A 19,761-nucleotide genomic window follows, 5' to 3' on the forward strand; every position below is an offset into this window, starting at 1 on the left:
AGTTATATGAGCCCCTAATAAAATGTTTAAAAAAAAAAAAAAAAGAAATCCAGGTCGGATAGACTCAAGGTCATCTTTTGGCTTTCATAATTGTTTTAATTTTCTTCCCCTTCATCCTGAACTTGCATATGGACAATTGATGGCCCGTTTCAAAGTCAGCCCTGGCCTGGTTTTAGCTACTGATACTGAGCTTCTCCATCATCTTTACTACTGTCAATTTTATTTTGTATATTCGATCTGGAGAAGCCCCACTACAGTACTTTTTTCTTAGTTTCAAACTTTTGCATTCCAATTGCCAATAATTATCAATGCATCTTGATTGCAAGTTTGATCAGCTTCAGACTGAACACATTGGTAGAATTCTTCAATTTCTTCATCACTAGGTTTTGTGGTTGGTGCATAAATTTGAATAATAGGTGTAATGATTGGATTTCCTTGGAGACAAATAAATATATTCGTATCACAGACAGCATTATACTTCAAGATTGATATTGAAATGTCCTTTTGGTCTGTGAATACAACCCTATTTCTTTTGATTGTGTCATCTAAGGCACATTAAATGATATGATTTTTGGAATCAACATGGCCAATACCCGTCCATTTCAGCTCATTATTGCTTAGGATATTGATCTTTATGTGTTCCACTTCATGTGAATTCCAGTTTTTCTAGATTCATACTTCACACATTCCAGGCTCTGATCATTAGATTTTTGCAGCTCTTTCTCTTTACCTTGCTTGAGTCGTGCCCCATCAGCCAACGGAGATCTCGAAGGCTCTGCTCCCACAGGCTGTACCCACTCACATCACCAGTGTCGACTTCCTTCCGAGAAAGCAGCTCCTGCCCGGTTCCGTTCAGGGCCCTGCAGCCCCAGGGCTCCTCGTCTGGCACGGTTTCTGGAAATGTTCCACTTCCACTCATGAGGCCTTTGAATTTGACGGAAACCGAAGAAGGGCTTCTGAGGCTGTACATCTTCATGGGAGCGGATGGCCGTTTCTTTCGCCCAAGGAGGAGCTGCTGGGTTTAAACCACTGACCATGTGGACTCGCACCCAGCGCTTAGTGACAGCACCACCAGGGCGCCTTCGGCCAAGGAGTAATGAGCTATTTGTCGGTGTTGGTAAATGCCCTTTATGGGATCGGAGAACGTCTTTCTTTTCCTGGCTGATTCAGTATTCTATTATGAGGGGTGTTGGAATTCGGCCAGTGCTTTTTCTGCCTCGAGTGAGATCACTCTATGGCATGCTTTTCTTATTCGGTTGACGTGGTATGTTGTATTAATTGCTTTGTGAATGTTAAACCAGCCTCATGTTGCTGGGATGTAGCCCACTTAGTTATGGGTTATTATCCTTTTTGTAGGATTTGTTTGCTAGTCTTTGTTGACCATTTTTAAAAGCTTATGCTCATTAAAAATATTGGTCTGCAATTTTTCTATGATGTTTCTGACTGGTTTGATATCTGGGTAAAGATGTATTTGGAAAATGACTTGGGAAATGTTCCAGGATCCTCTATATTTTGGAGAAGGGTGAGAAGAAGTGGGATGCATTGTCTTCTAGTGTTGGTGGTATTTACCACCAAACTCAAATCGCCAATTCCTCAATCAGACGTGCCCTCTTTCAGTTCTCATGAGGTGTGGCGATGTCAGGAATCCATGAGCGGCACTAAGAGTTCAGCACATGATGCGAATCCAGGGGCCGCCTATGCCAGCCCACCAGGGGGCGGGGACAGGCCCTGAGCCTGCTCTGAGGGCCTCGGCCTGGTCCTCGAAGACCGCGGAGCACAGCGGACTCGGCAGCGGTGGAATCTGCTTGGCAACAACTAATAGGGTGTTTTGATTTACAGAAAGATTACTACTTAGGACTCTGTTGTGTTAGTATTCTTGTACATGTTTGATTTAAATATGTTACAAACCCCCAAATATGAATTATGCGCAGTTTTTATCCGTGAAAATAGCAACACTGGAATGTAAACAGCGAAAACCCTACTAATTCTATGTCACTCGCAGAACAGTTAGTTACATACAAAAGGCTCTTTCTTATTACATTTGATCTTTATTTTGTTTGTGACATAAATGCTTATAAATACTCTAATTTTAGGCCTTCGAAGACAGTTTGACTGAAGCAAGGAAAGAAATTGAAGTATCGCAGAGTAAATATAATGCCCTGTCATTGCAGTTGAATAATAAGCAAACTGAACTTATCCAGAAAGATATAGATATTACCCTAGTCAGGTAAGTATTCTCCGTTTTTTAGTCAGCCTTATGTAAGTGTCATTAGACACATGATTCAAATATGTTTTCTATGAGAGCATATATTTATTATACATTGAAAATATTTGGGATTATATACCCCAAATTTGGAACCTTACAGAATCAGGGGTCGGTCGATAAGATTGGATAGAGTGTGATCAAAGGCTACCCTTTTGTTTCTATTTTTAACCAGAACAGTGCGTCCGTTCATTGTTTCATGCTAAAAATTCCTAATAACATGTTTGATATTATTCACTCTAGTCATATAAGGTCTGCAGCGAACTATGAAACACAATGTTGACTTCTTATTTTATTCTGTGCATTTTTGGTTTGTTAATTGGGCTTTCTGTATCAACATAATTAATTTCCTTGTACTGTTTTAAAAATAAATATCTCTAGATGTGCAGTGAGTGAAGCTTCAGACTGCACACCTCAAGGCAGGTGCTTCCAACTCACCAGCCTTTGCACGTGAGAAAGGTGAGGCTGGCTGCTCCTGTAAAGATGGACAGCCGTAGGGGCCTGTGGAGAAGCTCTGCTCTGTGCTGCAGTGTCATGACTTTGGCCCGACTCAGAGAAAGTAGGGTTGGCTTTGGTTCTTTATTCATAAAATACAGCTTCCTAATGGCATTTGGTGAACACTAAGTGCTTAACTGCTAACCACAAAGTCCGCAGTGTGAACCCATAAGCCACTCCTTTGGAGAAAGATAGGGCAATATGCTCCCAGGAGATTTCAGCTTTAGAAAACCTATGGGGCAGTTGTACTCTGTTCTATAGAAGTGTCTCCATGAGTTTGAATCTACTTATTGGAAATAGCTTTTAACTTTATTCTCAAAATGAGATTGCTTGAAGGGGTAAGGATGACATCCTTAGGTTCTTAAGTATATTCAAGTATTTTATAGTTATCATCTATTCATTTATCTTATGATTTCCTTTACCAGACAAGGAGAATAAAGCATTGTAGGATGCTTGCTTTGTGTGTGTGTGTTTGTGTGTGAACTGTAAAAAGTTCATGGAAGAAACATTATTTTTTAACTCCATTTTTTTCACGAACTTTTTGGAACCCTGATACATGTAACATTTGTAAAATAAAATGTTAGGAAATTAGTGTTTTTGAGGTGATTTGGACTCGTGTGTGTGTGTGTGTGTGTGTGTGTGTGTGTGTAACCCAGCTCACTGTCATAGAGTCAATTCTGACTTATAGGCACCCTATTAGGACAGAGTAGAACTGCCCCTATGTGTTTCCAATAGTGGAATTTTTTACAGCAGTAGAAAGCCTCATCTTTCTCTGCAGAGGGTCCGATGGTTTTGAACTGCTGGCCTTGTAGCGATCAGCCCAGAGCAAGACCACTATGGTTCCATTCTCCTATAATTCCCCTTTTCCATGAACTTTTAGCGGTGATGCAGTTGTTCGGCTAGAACTGCTGGACCTTTTGGTTGGCAGCTGGGTGTTAAATTTTACGCCACCAGCTGGAATGGTAGACAGTATTCTAACAACTAACTTTTTATTTTAGAGTATTATGATGTTAGTATATGTGGATTCATTCTGGGATGCAGTGCAGCTTTAAATATATGGAATTAGAATAATCATATCTGCCATTAAGGATAGTCCCTACATTTCTGTTATAGCCAAAGAATTGTGTTTTATAAGGTGCCATAAATAGTGTCAAAATACTCACAGATGGGCATTTTCATGCACCGTGATAAAAGAATAATTGGCCAGAGAGCATATGGACTTGCCAAAGCTGCTAATAAGAAATCACAGGGGAGTAGGGCAGTGGTGTAGCGTTGGAAATGTGGAGCAGAGGCAATGCCACTGCTGTCAGTGAGCCCGTTCTGACTCGTGATGACCTTACAATGACAATAGACCTGATCTCTCTGTTTGTCCAGGCTGCAACCTTTTGGAAGCATATTGCCAGGTAAACAAAGTTCTTTAACAGATAACTCCAGCCCAAATCAGGATTGACTTGCTGGTGACTAACAACCGCAGTAGGGTAATGGGTAGTTGAGATGCCTGTAGTGTTTCTCTTGAGTTGTCTGAATAGGGACTGCCTCTTGGACATGTCTCGTTTCCTTCATGACACTTCTTGTGGAGGATAGAGCGTGTGAGCCACAGTATTACTTTCTTGAAACTGGATATTGTATATAAGCCACAAACACTGTGCTTGTTACAACAGTGATCTAAGCACTTGTTTGTATACTTTTCCTCGTTGACCCCGCTTTATTCCTCTGTGGGCTTATGTGTTTGGAATTTATGAAATCGTTTAAAATACTCCTCAATATCTAATCCATGTCAACCATTGTGCTATGGGATATTTCTTTTTAACTTAGCTCAAATGGTTTTCTGAGCTAGAGTGTAAATAAATATATAGATGAATGCACATATAATCTTTGTAATACATATTGAGAAACAAGGTACATAAAAAGATCTAACAACTTCAATTGCCTAACCAAAACTTTTGCCTGGAAAGGTAATGATACTATAGTTATATAGAAGGTTAACTGAATCCCCTGCCCGTCTTGTCAAATGATTTGAGCATTTTACTTTTGGTCTGTTTGTTGTTGTTTTAAGTCCATTTTTAATGTGTACAAAAACAGTCGTAGTTTTGGTCACAGATGTATCAGTAAACTAAGAAGAGTGAGATAGCGAGGGCACGTAAGATCGACATAGCATGTCTGTTGTTTGGAGGATCCAGCATAGTGTAAGGTCACTTGTTTCTAAATTGTGGTTGTTGGTAGGTGCCATCACGTGTGTTCCGACTCACAGCAGCCCGTTGCACGAGAAGGAAACACTGCCAGGTCCTGCACCAGCCTCACAAGGACTCTCATGTTTGAGCCCATCGTCGCAGCCCTGGTGTCAGCCCATCTCTCGGAGGCCTTCCCTCTCATTCAGAGAAGGTCTCGGCTCCCCACTTTGGAGGAACGAACCACTGAACGCTTGATACATAGTGGTTTCCAAATAAGACACGTTAAGCCAGTATAATCCCAATCACAGGTTAACAACTATGAAAAGCCATTGCCTCCGCTAGCCCATGAGGGGCAAGGAGAGGGGATGTGGTACCACTTCTCAGTGAGAAGTGGAGCCTGGGAAAGAGGCTGCCTTAACTAGAGCTGTGGAACAGAAGCCATTACTAGATGCGGTTCAGGAGAGGGAGCTGGGGAAGTAAGTACCTGACCTTTGGTCTCCTTTAGCCTCCCATCTCTTAGCCACACCTCCTCCCGCTAGTCAAGTTCAGTCAGAATCGGAGGAGAGGGAGCCGAGGCAGTGCAGGCTGTCTCGGGTTGGGGAGACAGTAGAATGGAGATGATGAAGAGGAATAACACAGGATACATGCGCCATTCTGGTCTTGTTCAGAGCTTTCCTTCTGATCACTGCTTGTTGATCTTCCCATGTGAATGTTAGGGTAGAATTCATGGTTCATTATTTCTATTACAGCATCGCATTTATAAATAAACCTAGAGAGAATTGTGTCTTTATAGTATTCCATCATCCTGTCCTAGAGTACGGAACACCATTCTATTTCGTTCCGTCTACCTTTGTTAAGTGTTCCCAGTTGCTCCTTAGAGGAGTTTTGGATACTTTTTTGTTAAATTTATTTCTGCTCTTTCATGCTCTTTGTTGCTTTTTAAAATGTGATCGCACTTCCTCAGAGAGGTACTATCTTAAACCAGGTTCCCTGGCGAGAGAAGCAAAACCACTGATAAACACACGTACAGAAATTTATATCAGGAGAATGGCTCACACAGCAATAGAAAGTGACAAGTCAAGTCCAGCTCTAAGCCGATGGGCCAGATGTTAAACTGGAGACTTAACTGATGTGTGTGGCTTTGGGGGCTGATGAACCCAAACTTGGCAGGCACATGAATGGTTGCAGAAGGGGAGGGACCCACGGTAAGCAGATTAAGTTTGTGACTAGAGAGGTAGAGAGGTGAGTGGCTAGCAGGTCAGATGGCAGGTCACCAATGCTTCCCAGGGTTTGGCATGCCATTGGCGCAAGTCCATCTGGAGGTCCATGAGCCAGATGTGGGATCCAGGTGCAGCAAAAATTGAAGTCACTTACATGTCCACTTATCAACAAAGTAGGCCAATTACCTTAGGAAATTTCCTTTTAATTGTATCAGGGCTGTGACCTGAGTAATGCGGTTGTATTCTACCCTGATCTTCTTAACAACAGCTTGCTTGCTCACAGAAGGTACCATCATGGAGTTGATGACATTGTGTTAGGTCACATCCTTGCGGATTATTAGACCTGAACTGCCAAAGCACTTTGAGACTCTTGGCTCAGCCAAGTTGACATACAGCCAAACAATCCCAGGTACTGAAACTTTCTCTTTATTGATTATAGTTCGTGATGTGCTCTGGTTTGGTGGGTCACATGTTAACGCTAGTGTTGTCTTCAGTGTGAGTTGTAGCTTCATTCTTGTAAGCTTTACCTGGTGGGTTGAAGGATGAGGTGCCCTGTGTTGCTCCTCTTCCTTGCGCTCGCTGCTTCATCCTTTCCTTCAGATTCTTGAGGTTGCAGACTGGAACTGGTCGTGGTGCTTACTGATGGGGACTTTGGGTTGATACTTAATTTGCCTGTGGAGATTATTTTTAATACACTTAAAATTCTGTCTGCTATATCATGAAAACTTGACTTACACCGCATTCAAAACTGTCATAGAAAGCTATTGTTGGCATCAGTACTTACTAATTCTTGGAACGGAAGCATTAACTTAATTTCCGAAAGATGACGGTTCTGGGCTTGCAGATCCAGGGTTTTATTACTACCGTGCTATAAAAGAAAATTGATATGCGTTCAGCTTAGAAACTCAGAGTAGTTCTATCAATACTTTCTAGGTATATGTGATAAATATGAAATACTGTATATAGTATGCTTTGTTACTAAGGGTGCCCGCAGTAAAAATAGGTGAAGAGGGGAAGCTGATCTGCAATCTTGGGTGGACACAGTGATTTAGCTGAGACGGTCTTCTCCCTGCCTCCCTCCGTCTGTGCTTGCTTTGCTCAGGAAGGAGCTGCAGGAGCTGCAGAATCTCTACAAACAGAACAGTGCGCACACAGCCCAGCAAGCGGAGCTCATTCAGCAGCTGCAGGTGCTCAATATGGACACCCAGAAAGTACTGCGAAACCAGGAAGATGTTCACACAGCCGAAAGCATATCGTATCAAAAAGTATGCTACTATTCTGTCCTAAAAATGTAATTGTGTGTGTATAGGCATATGCAAATACATAGAATTTCAAAACCTCCACATTTTAGCATGTCCTTATTACTCCCGTTTTATATATGGCTCTTCAGAACTGTACATGAAAGGGTGCTTCAACTTGGTAATATTTAAATTGTTTGGAGGTTGGTTTTGGGTTTTTTGGCTGATAGAGCTAAATCATTTTTAAAATCTCTGTAAGATTAATTCCATAGGGTACTGTTTTTATAAGTTGGAATCTTTTATATCTTCTGTGAAATTTACTAGGGCTATAGCCCACACATGGGGAAAGGATTTTGATAATGGCATTAACTTGGGCTTCTGTTATGAGGAAAATATTTCATCAACTATGATACTAGTTTATGATCTGAGGAAGATTCTCCATATAGAATTTGTGTATTACTGTATTGGAAAATCTGCACAAACACATATCAGTATGCTGTTGGGGACTTTAGGATCAATATTTTTCAGGGATTTTTCTTTCTTTATTTTACATTTCTTCTAAGTAGTCATTCCGCCTGGGAGTTGTTGTAGCAGCCCCTCAAGAAGGTTTACCCAGATACTTAGGTGGCTGACTGACTGAGCAGTAATAATTATAGCTAGTAATTAAAAAAGGAAAGAAACACCTTAATTAAGTTCTTTATATTTTTGTAGTGTGCTGTTTCATATGTTGAGATTGTCCATTATGCTTTCCCCCTCAAACCATCTTCCCTTGCTAAAAAAAAAAAATAGTATGAGAAATTTTACCTGATTACTAATTTTAACTTCTTTCTTTTTCACTTATCAACTTGACTCACAGGATTTCTCTCCCTTTCTTAGTGTTTAAACGCCTCTATTCTTTGCAGTTTGTATTTCAATCTGTCTTTAGGTTTGCTCGTTATTGAAATTTGTAAACCTTTCCTCTCGCTTGCTAAGAGCTGTTTTCTCTCACAGTTAACAAGGGAAAACACGGGAAGGAAGAATGAAAGCAGTTACATTGCCATTGCCATTTAACTTGTACTTTCCGAGATTCCTTTTTGTCTTGCTGAACCAAGTAATTCTTTTCTTAGAAGGCATTTCATCCCATCATCACCTGAGAAAGACCCCCGTTCTTCCTTCAAACGCTGCAGCCTTGATTTCAGCATCATGGTTGGCTCACCTGTGCAGCCTCTGCAGAGAGCAGCCATCCTCTTTCTGTCCTTCTGAGGACTGTGAGGCAGTTCTGGATTGCCTCATACAGCGGAATACTTACCACGTGTTGATGAAGAATGGTCTTATCAGAGTCAGCCAGGCTTATATTAAAACTTCAAACAGTACAGGAGCCTGTGAACCAAAGAAGAAAGTCCGCTGCCTTCTACCCGAATCCCTCTCCCCGGAAGTCATGGCTAGTACTCTTTGGAAATGTATCCTTTCTCTCGATTTACCAAGAACAGAGTACTTTAAAATCATTTTCTCTTTTTAATTATACAAAAATTACATGAATACATTATTGCAGGAGAATTAAAATAATACAGAAATGCCAATGACGATCATCTAAGTTGAGCGTCTCCCTCCACCCCCAGTTCATTTCATCTCTCTTCCCAGAGGTAGTCACCCGAGTACGGGGCACATATATACATATCATAGGAAATGCCGCTTCTGTCTGGTTTACTGCCTTCCTTTTCTGGCTTTGCAGTTTGGGTCTCTTGCTGGTTCGTCTCAGGTGCCTTTGTGCACTAAGTATTGAAATGCCCCAGGAGTCAGTCCTAGGACCTTTTCTCTGTTTAAATGCACACCCTGGTGATGCTAACTAATCACTTAGACTTCTAAAGTCATGACAGCGATGCCTCACAAATAAGCTACCTCGAGACACCGGACTGAAGTCGAGGACAGAGGACATGTAATTGCTTTCTTTTCACCTGGCTGCCTACGGCTTATCTCAAACTTTAAAAGAGAAACAAACAAACAGAAAAGCCCAGTTGTCACAGGGTCAGAAATGACTCATGGTGATGTCACGTCATCATCCCAGTGGCTGGTTTGGGGGGAGTAGATTACCAGCTGTTCTTTTGGGGGGCCTGTGGTGTGCAGCCCAAAATCTAACTCCGTGGTTGGCAGCCATCTGCATGAACCACGAGCACCACTCAGGTCCTCCTCTAAAATGAAGAGGTTCACAATGAAGGTGTTGTCTCTCTCATTCTGTATCTGTCCACAATTCAGATCTCCTTACCACTGTTGCCTTCCAGGGGCCTGTCCAAATTGCTATCATGTAGAGCCTGAATTATTCTAGTAGATTCCTCCTTTGTCATTTGACTTTAGCTTGTTCTCGGCATATATGCACCATATTCTTATTAAACCTTACTCAAATCACATCACTTCTCTTTTCAAAACCCTGCACTGGTTTTCCCAAACCCAAACTAACTGCTATGAAGTCTATTCTTACTCATAGTGACCCCGATAGGGTTTCCAAGGTCGGAAGTCTTTATGATTGCAGCTAGCCTCATTTTTCTCTCCAGGAGTGGCTGTTGGGTTTGAGCCACTGACTTTGTGGTTAGCGGTCCAAAGCTTGCCCAACTAGTACCCAGGCTCCCCAGACCCTTGAAAGGAAGCATCACAATTCTCACTGCTGCAGCCTCTGAGGCCCACACGCTTTGCCTGGGCATGGCCTCTTGATCTCATCTTCTTTTCTCCACCTCCTCCGCTCCACATCGTACACACTACCTTGGTGTCTGCTCCTTGCACATACCAGGTATTTTTCAACTTCAAGGTTTTTGTACTTGTTTCCAGTACCTGCATGATCTTCCCCCAACATGATGACAATAATTGCTCCGCTTCCTTCATTCTTTACCGATTAAAGCTTAAAATCGGTTTGATAGCTGACATTAAGTGGTAACAGTAAGTATGAAGTAAGTTCGAATGAGGATGGAGGGTGGAATGGGAATAAAACTCTGGGGCCTGTCCTAGGCATTTAGACAAATCAGGCTGTCATTGATGTAGTGGTATCAGTGAAGCTTAATCTAGAAGATAGGGTGACAAATGACGTCGAGGGACGAATTAGTGCCTCATTACTCTTCTACATGACCTGAAGCCCCAGCCACCAATTCCCTAGTTATTGCCTTCACTCCAATTGGAGAGGTAGCGTTATATCCTCCCATTTAGAGGACTTTGCCTTAACTAAAACTTTGACCTGGGGTACATTTTGAAACCTCATATACCCTCCTCCTAAAATTATGATTATCACTTCCAAGAATCATTGTAAATGAGAATATGTTGTGTTTCCGAATAGTGTGGAGCCAAAAAGGGAATAAACTAAACCCCAAAACTCAACAATAAAACTAATCAAGATCTGCTGTTTTAAAAAAATCTGGTTCTAATTTTCCTTGTCTTTAGTCTGTTTTATTGGTTTTTTCCCCCTCCAAGTTGAATTTTCCTTTTTACTTATTTCTTAGATGTTATCATGGGAAATAGAAAATGTTACCAATTTCATTCAGAAATTGTAATTTCTATGTAATATTTCAATTTTGAAGCTTTTTTAAACCCTTATAGTTTGTAAGATAGTTAATTATTATCAACCGGACTCAATTCAGTAGATATTACAGATTTTCCCCCCTTTGGTGGTTTCTATGTAGTTACCCATAAGAATGTATAAAAATGATAATTTCATCTTTCAAGAGCAAATACATGAGCCTTTAGAATATATCTTTCAGTTTTTTACACATTTTCATTTCACATTATACAACTATTAAAATAATTTCAAATAGAAATACTTTGTAAATAAGAATATAGTTAAATTACCCATTTCCCAGTATTGATCATATATGGTGTCTAACTATTGTAAACAAAACTCTAAGAAACATCTTTTTGTTGTCAGTTTAGGTTATTAATCATATTTGGAGAACTTTGACAGTATAAACCAAGGAAAGAGATTGCTTTATGAAAAGCCAGTTACATCAGAATAATGGTGTGGAATGAATAGACACTTATACATGGAGATACCAGAAACCAAGCTAAACTAATGCCGTCAGGTTGATTGTGACTCCTAATTACCATAGGACAGGGTAGACCTAGCCCATACGGTTTGCAAGGCTGCAACCTCTATGGAAGCCTGGCAGGTTCAAATCACCACCCTTTATTTAGGCTGGACCCTTTAACGCAGACTCTTACATCGAGATAATCTTGCTATCAATTACTAAAGAATGAAAATTCTCATTAGAATATGGAGTTTGAAGAGGGCCTATCCCATAGGAGATGACCATTCAATGTTAAGTCACTGAACAGGAGGTGCATACTATAATATCCCTATTTGGATAATACAATTTTAAAATTGTAGATGCTTATATTAATTGCAAGAGATTTTTTAACTCTATAAAGGCTTTTTTGTTTTTGTGTTTTTGCTGTTTTAAGCTAAATGTATTCTAGTGGGCTTGATTTTTAACAATTTTGGTGGGTAAATCATTCTAGAGAGGGGTAAAAATGTAAAAAAAAGAATACAAGATAGAAGGCCATCCAATGGGTACACAATCATAAGTAATGAATATAAAATAGAAATATAAGCTAGGGGAATCTGTTACCATTTACACCCATTATTTTAGAAATGTGTTACGTGAACTGAGGTAAATGTGTAACTTGTTTAAAACAACCATATAATTCTAAGCATTAATTTCATTGAATTTATTGTGAATCAAGAGCTGGGAAAAGGGCTTTTTAAAAAACCCCGCATTATCGTTTTAAGCCTCACAACAAACCTATGTGGTATTGTTAGCCTTGTTTTATAGATTACCTAAAGCCAAATAATCCCTAGATGGTAAAATTCAAATTTAAGTAACTTCTGTCCAGAACCTACACTCTTAACTTTCATTATAAAGCCCTCAGGATTGTTCCAGCCTATGTAGACTACCCTGGTCTTTTCCTTAAAGGATTCTATAAACAGATTTTACAAACTTTTATTAACGGTTCTCATTTCACAGTTCTTGTAGTGCTTCGTAGCAAAGTTAAACTCTGTCCCAAGACGCGCCTCCGCTCCTTTTGGAGAAGAGGACGTCGCAGGTGCCGTCTGCTGGGAAAGGCCTGCAAGGCGACCCTTCAGCCAAGGCCCCTGCTGCTTGCACACAACCCCTTCGCACTATTTTTCTGTAATATCACGCAGTTTCACTTCTTGATCTTGCACAGGTTTTTTTTTATAAAACCCATTTGGTTTCTTTTTTTCCCCTGGAATATACATTAGTTGTGGAGTTCAGGATTTTTTAGCTTGGGACAAATCACACTGTTTTATTACGTATAATACTGTTTGGACATCTAGGGTTCACTCACGTCAAATCACTCATTCTAATTTTGGCACATTTTATTTAATACCCACCTTTCTCCTGTGTATTTTTTTAGAATTTTTCTTTTAAAACATGGGATAATTCAAAAATCTATGCAGCAGTGAGATGAAAATTACTTGTGTAAAATTTTATTTTCATACAATCAGGTTAATTTTTAGTATTTCTAAATAATATTTGGGGTTTAGTTTTAAGACTTATGTGAATTGGATTAGAAAAATGGGTGTCATAGCAACAGTTTTCTAAGCTTACTTCTAAAGAGTTAGGTCTTAATTCACCATTTCTAATGATGCTTTCATTTTAATTCGTCCAACTGCCCCCCTTACTCTTCATATCCCCTCATTTATTAAGTGGAGAATCTGTTTCTGATAACCATTTCACAGTCTAAAAAGATGAGAACAGTTGCCCCAAACAGTAGCATGCAGGGAATGAAGAGGGAAATAGAAGGTGAAGCAAAACTGGGTGGTTTTTGAGCACAGGAAAGAGGGGAGTCCTGTTTTACCAGAGAGCTCAAAACGAACTCATTCATCTCAGCCAGACCTGCCGCCTGGGGAACATGGAGACGGCCTCGTGGGAGGGAAGTTGCTGTTAATGAGGGGAAGTCAGTGGTGTGTTCTCTTCTGTAGGGGATGGTGACGTTTGTAGGCCTTTCCGTAGTTATTTACATCTGGACATCAGGTCTCTGTGTGTGTGTGTTCAATACAGGTAATCATTTCACCAGCATGACTTCCTGGCGAACATGTCTTGATACACTAAATATGAATTGTATCAACTTTTCTATTTGATGGTAATTATATGATACAAACCCGTATCCACCCACTAAAATAGATGCTAGCTTATGCGTACTTTGAGTCTGAAGCACATGTTAACTCACAGTGCGTTCTCTTTTATTTATTTTGCTGTGAACAGATGTAGTTTTCCCTTGTAGTATCATTGTCTCCATGAGAGTAGCACGGAGTACATATAGTTCTTAAACAAACGAATGCCTTACGGGTCTTTTCAGAACTATCACCTCATTTCCCCACATTAATAAAAAATATGGGAAGAGGTGTACTCCTTCTACCAAGCTCACTGCCCTTGAGTCAAATCTGACTCACAGCGATGCTGTAGGAAGGGCTGGAAATGCCCTGTTAGGTTTCCAAGAGGGTAACTCTTGCCGGGATCTTTCTCACAAGTACTCAGCCTACGCCCTGAAAATCAATGACTTTGATTCTTGGGTCTCATTCCTGAAGAAAACTTGCCCTGTATATTTCCTTCCCCTGTACATTCTCTTGCTTTCCTTCAGTTTCTTCAAGAGATGCTTTTAAAGTATGTAACAGACTAAATGGTTGTATATTTTTAAAAGAATCCTGCAAAATTCAGTAACACTAATGCACTCCAAAATCTCTAAGGACAGAACATTTCTTATAGAAGAATCTCTGTGAAACCTACTGTAGGGAATTCTGATTGATAATAGGCAAAACGTGACTAACTCAGGATGCCTAAACCAATGTAGTTGAATGTATTTGTTGTATTTCCTAATTTACTCCTTTATTTTTTTCACTCTAGTAAGATGAGAATAAGATGGCATGTAGGCAAACCACTAAGATATCTGAAACCTCAGCCTCCCTGCAAGAACCACTAGAGAAACTTTGTATTGCCCTAAGGCTTTGTAACCAAGAACTCTTTAAACTAAAGCTAGGCCTGACCTGTTAGGAGACTCCCGGAGTTAAGTCTACTGGTGCACTGGAGCCTAGAATTAAAACGGCGGGAGGGATTTCTTTGCTGCTTTTCCTTTAAGTGCACACCGAGTGGTCTTATAGCTATTAAATTCATGATGTCGGTGAGCCATCATGGAAAACAGTCAAGCAGGCGATCTGTATTTGGAGGAAGACTAAGGAATGAGAGAGTGCTTGTCCCAATATCAGTAGCAGTGCCAATGTAAGTAAGTTGCTCCATGCTTTCTCAGTCATCTCTCACCAGCCGCTTGGCAGGATGGATGCTCAGAGAAAGGCAGAGAGCTTGCCCCCAGTGTTGGGTGGCTCATCCAGTTGAAACAGATCAGCCCAAGGCAGCTCCTGCCTCAGAGTGCTACTGTGTACACTCGTTGTCAGAGCAAGCAAGGCAAATAGAGGAAGCAAGGGAGAAAAGACAGGAAATACGGGAAGAGACAGGCTCCTGCCTTCTTCCATAAGTGAATAGGCTCCTATCCTTTAGTGAGTATCTGTGAAGGCAGCCACTGAGACATGGCACCCCAAAGAAAGAGAGTAGCCAGTTAGTCCATTGCTTCTCCATCTGGAGCACACACCAGCATCATGCCCACACACCTAGGGAATTGGGAGGCAGGCTGTGAATTTTTCTTGTCAACCTTTATCAATGTCTGTGAGTTTCTTAAAGATTTGAAATCTGTGAATTGTTTAATATTTTCTGTTTTTTTTCCAGAAATATGTGTTTAATTTGATAAAGTATGAAGCCAAGTGAAAGAGATTGAATAATCCATTCACTGAATAACTGGCTGTGTATGCTTTGGGGCAGTTTTTCACCTTGCCCTACTTTTAACTCCTTCTAATCACTTAGCTTTTGCCTCCAGAATTTGCTTTTCCCTTTTCCACTTTGAACAACTCAGTCATGCAAGCAGAAACAAAGTGCAGGTAGGTCCTGACAGGGTCCGCTCTGATCCCTTCACAGTCCTTTAGAGCTGTCAGGTTCCCATATACTCCTCTTCCACTAGAACATCTGAGGACGTCACCTGTGAAAAGGATGTGGCCACACCCCCTCATAAAGAAGGTAATGGGAAGGGGAAGTACAAATTCTTTATAAATTATATAGGCAACCCTTCCTGTATAAAGATTTCTTTAGCAGTATTTGAATTATTGAAAGTGTTTCCTCAATGATATAGAAATGTAATCCATTATGGAGGAGAAAAGTAGATTGAGCTTAATTATATATCAGAGGGCTGTGTTTTTGTGAGAAATTACCTCTCCCAGGAAAAGCATTAGAGAAAGGTTTCCTAAGCCTTTAAAAATTTTTAAAAGCTCTTTGTTTATAAAAGTGTAGCATACATACAAAAAATACTCAAATCCCAAGTGTATAGATGAACTAAATTTTTCCTATCTTTTGTACGGTTAACACATTTTCCCGTGAGACAAGGCTGACAATCCTGAGCAAAGATACTTCCTTACATCGCTGGACCGGATGATAAAACCTAAAACTACCAATGTCAGCTAGCAAATTTTGAGATTCTTCACTTCGGAGTTTGAAGATCTCTTTTGTTGTAAAATCTCGCTATTAATCTTCTTTTGAAAGCAAACAAAGACCCGTGTGCGCTCTCAAGTAACTGTTCGTGTGCCAACAGCAAATACGTGTAAAGCTGATGTATGTAAATTGCTACCGTGGACTGAAGTTTGTCTCATCTGTTCACAACCATAGAATTTTCACCCAGCACGTTAATGATGTTGGGGTAATGATATTGTTAGTCATCTGTTACTCTTTGTATGGTATCACTTGTATACCAGGTGTCACAAATAGTAATTCTTCATTTTCAAAATTTTACTTAAAGCACAAGGCATTGAATAAAAAATTAAAAGTATCATTTCCCCCCAGAACATTACTTCTGCTAGTCTCTGTTGTCTAAGGGCCTTCCAAAACTCCCCGTTGTCGGTCAGAGAAAGCCCATCTTCTGTAATCTGGCCCTGAAAAGAGTCATTACATTCTGTCTACAATTTTACTCCAACGCTCTGTCCTCTCATTCTCTCTCTGCTTCGCCTCCTATTTCACTGGCAGAAACGAATTTATCCTAAATAGGAATTTATTGTCAGTCCCTGAGTTATGACTAAGATCTGTTCTTACTGTCTTTAAGGCGAATTGGTTGCTAAGTTGGAATAGGTGCATGCACTTTATATTGAGACTTGGTGCCAGAAAGGAGCCTTAGTTGATTGTGCAGTTGTTAATGTGCTCAGCTGGTAACTGGAAGATCAGCAATGCAAACCCACCAGTAGCATTGTGGGAGAAACATGCGACAGTCCGCTTCCATAAAGATTGATAACCCTGGACACCTACAGAACCCCTCTACTCTTTCCTATAGGCTTGCTCTGAACTAGCCTGGACTTGACTTAAATGGTGTGGTTTTGGTGAGTGAAACAACAGGCTAGAAAACTCAGTGAATTAAAATGCTACATGCTACAAAGTGGTGATGATGAGTACTGGTACTTTGTTTAATTAGGAGTTGGTTCTGTAGTTTCAAATTGAGGGAAATTATATCTTATTAAAGGGCAAGTGTGGGAGGTCCGTAAGTTCAACAGTTGTTCATTCATAACTCAGGGACTTACTGTATCAGTAAATCTTAATGAGCTCTCAATGAAGGACTTGGATTTTACCTTTTTTTCTTTCAAGTGGATATATTAAGTTCACCTAGTCTGATTTACATCATTCTCCCCTTCTTTCCTTCCATGGAGTATGAGGTTTTCATGCTTCTCTTATCCTTAGCATGATTTTATTTGCTGCTGTTTAATGTCTATACTAGTGTCATGGGGCTCAAGTCACATCCTTCCTTCACGGAGCACTCAAGATTAATTTAGATAGCTTAAAGTGTTCTCATCCACCTGAGGAAGTCAACGCATTTTTCTGATACTGTTGGCCAATAATTCATACTGCCTCTTTTCACATCAGTTGTAATACACACCCATATGTATATGTGTTTCGCTGATGGTGTAGTGGGTTACATGTTAGAGTCCTAACTTCAAGGTTAGCAGTTCAAACCCACCATCAGCTATTCCACAGGAACAAAGTTGAGGCTCTGCTCCCATGATGATTTACAGCCTCAGAAAGCTCACAAGGCAGTTCTACTCTGTCCTGTAGGGTTGTGATGAGTTGGAATCGACTCCATGAGAGAAAGTTTGAGGTTGAGTAGTTTTATATTGATATTTAACAATGTCATTTAGTTTTCCATATATCTATAGCTTGTTTCCCTTATTAAGCTATTAGTAATTAAAGACAAGTGATTGCTTTATAAGTAATATATATATATATATATATATACATACACACATATGCAGACATAAACCATTTTATTATTAACACAATTTAAATATATTTTTTGGAACAGCTTTATAATGAATTACATATTTGTTTTGAAACCACAAAATCAAGTGAAGCTAATCTCCGGCAAAGTATTGTTAATCTTCAGGATCAGCTATTTCAAGTGGAACAAGAGAATGCTAAATTAAAAGAAAAACTCCAGGTATTCCAAGGAGCCCCGTGCCATCCTGTACCTCAGGAAAGCGATTCAGACCCCCCAAAAGAGGTAAGGCTAATTCTGAAAAATGTTAAAACCCAAATATGCTGCTGTCAACTAGATTCTGACTCTTTGAGACCCTCTGAGACGTAGTAGATCTGTCCATGGGGTGCCAAGGGGGTCATCTTTTAGAGATGCAGCCTGCTACGTCTTTCTCCGACAGAGTGGACCTTCTGATTGGGAGCTGAGCACTCTAACCACTGCATCACCAGTCATCTGCTGTTGATTACACTAACACATAATAACATAAAATTAGCTCCTGTAACATTTTTTGTAAAAACTTGAAAAATACATAAATAAATATGCAAATAATATAACAAATTATGGCAGATAATTTTGCATCTTACTATTTTATACTTTTTATGGAAGTGAATGCATGCAGAGATGCATGGGGAAGTACAGGGTATATGTAATATACTAGCTTAGGATGAATTATTTGGCTGACATATTATTATTTTAGAGCAGATTAATAGATTGTGCCCGTATTGAGATTTCTTAATGGAATGAGGTAATGAAATGGAAAGAGTATTGAATAGGGAGATTCGTAAAGTACTCGCCTCAATGCCTGGTGCATGATACTTAATATCTGTTCTCATTTTGTCACTCTCGATATATGACTCGGGACAGGTTATTTGACCTTCAAAACTAGTTTTGACCTTCAAAACTAGTTTTGGTACTATTACATAATATAAACAAATATAAAAATGCGAGTTCTATCTTGAGATAAACCTCACACCGAAGTAAAGCTCTGCCCATGGGCTTTGTAAACTTGACCAAATTTCTTACCTCTCTTGCTGGAGTTTTCTCTTGTGTATAAGTATTGATGTATATGCGGGGCCTTTAAAAAACTCATGGAAGAATAGAAGTAGAAGTTGACTTCAGACTCAGAGATGTAGAGAACAAGACATTGACACTGAGACCAGACAAATGTGTGACAAGTTAATGAGTACAGTAGGGTGAGGAAAACTGTCATAGGCCAGATGACAGGGTGTACACACTCCCAAAGGCAGGAAAGCATATGGCAACTGGGAAGAACGGATGGCATTCACTAGCCTGCTGCAATAGTGAATGTGCACCTAGTGTGGCAGGGAGGCCAAGTGTGACGTCAGCAAGAAAAGTAGGGCTTTAGACTCACATTACGAAATATATACTGTACCTGTACGTAGTCTAATTTAAAAAGCGAAATTTCCAAGAGTCTTACATAGAATGATAAGACATTTTTTGTTTGTTTTGGAAATATTTCAGTTTTGTAAAGATTTCATTGAACCCCTACTATGTGTTATTGGAAGAAAGGCTTGTTGATCTACTTTTGTGACACAATTAGCCATCGAAAACCTTGTGGAGCACAGTTCTACTCCAGCAGACTCAGGATCTCCAAGATTCAGAACTGACTGAGACTAACGGTGGCTGGTTTGGATGTGGGTTTTATTATGTGTTTGGCACTGTCCGTGGGAGTGGGGGAATATTGGCAAAAGCGTGGCGCACGTGCCGTATGGGACACTGTTTTGAAGCCATGCAATGAAGACAAAGCCTGCGAGACAGAGAGCATGGTGGAGATGGATGCTGTCCCTGTGATGGTGAGAAAAAGTCCTTCTCAGCAGTTCCTCTTTTATATATATAAATCAGTTTATTGGGGGCTCTTACAGCTCTTATAACAGTCCATACATCAATTGTATCAAGCACATCTGTACATATGTTGCCATCATCATTTTCAAAACATTTTCTTTCTACTTGAGCCCTTGGTATCAGCGCCTCTTTTTTTCCCCTCC

At 40.1% G+C, this 19,761-nt stretch overlaps 1 protein-coding gene across 1 annotated transcript in view; it reads left to right on the forward strand.

Moving 5' to 3' along the window:
- Positions 1-19,761, forward strand: part of CNTLN (centlein) — a 204,403-nt gene that overhangs the window by 53,056 nt on the left and 131,586 nt on the right. The window contains exons 6-8 of the mRNA XM_045289198.1: positions 2,094-2,227; positions 7,252-7,414; positions 17,804-18,001. Of these exons, the coding sequence (XP_045145133.1) occupies positions 2,094-2,227; positions 7,252-7,414; positions 17,804-18,001 (495 nt within the window). The remainder of the gene's footprint in view (positions 1-2,093; positions 2,228-7,251; positions 7,415-17,803; positions 18,002-19,761) is intronic.

The sequence above is a fragment of the Echinops telfairi genome, unplaced genomic scaffold (genome assembly GCF_000313985.2).
Source record: "Echinops telfairi isolate 266 unplaced genomic scaffold, ASM31398v2 ScPeMD7_25;HRSCAF=90, whole genome shotgun sequence".
Classification (NCBI taxonomy): domain Eukaryota; kingdom Metazoa; phylum Chordata; class Mammalia; order Afrosoricida; family Tenrecidae; genus Echinops; species Echinops telfairi.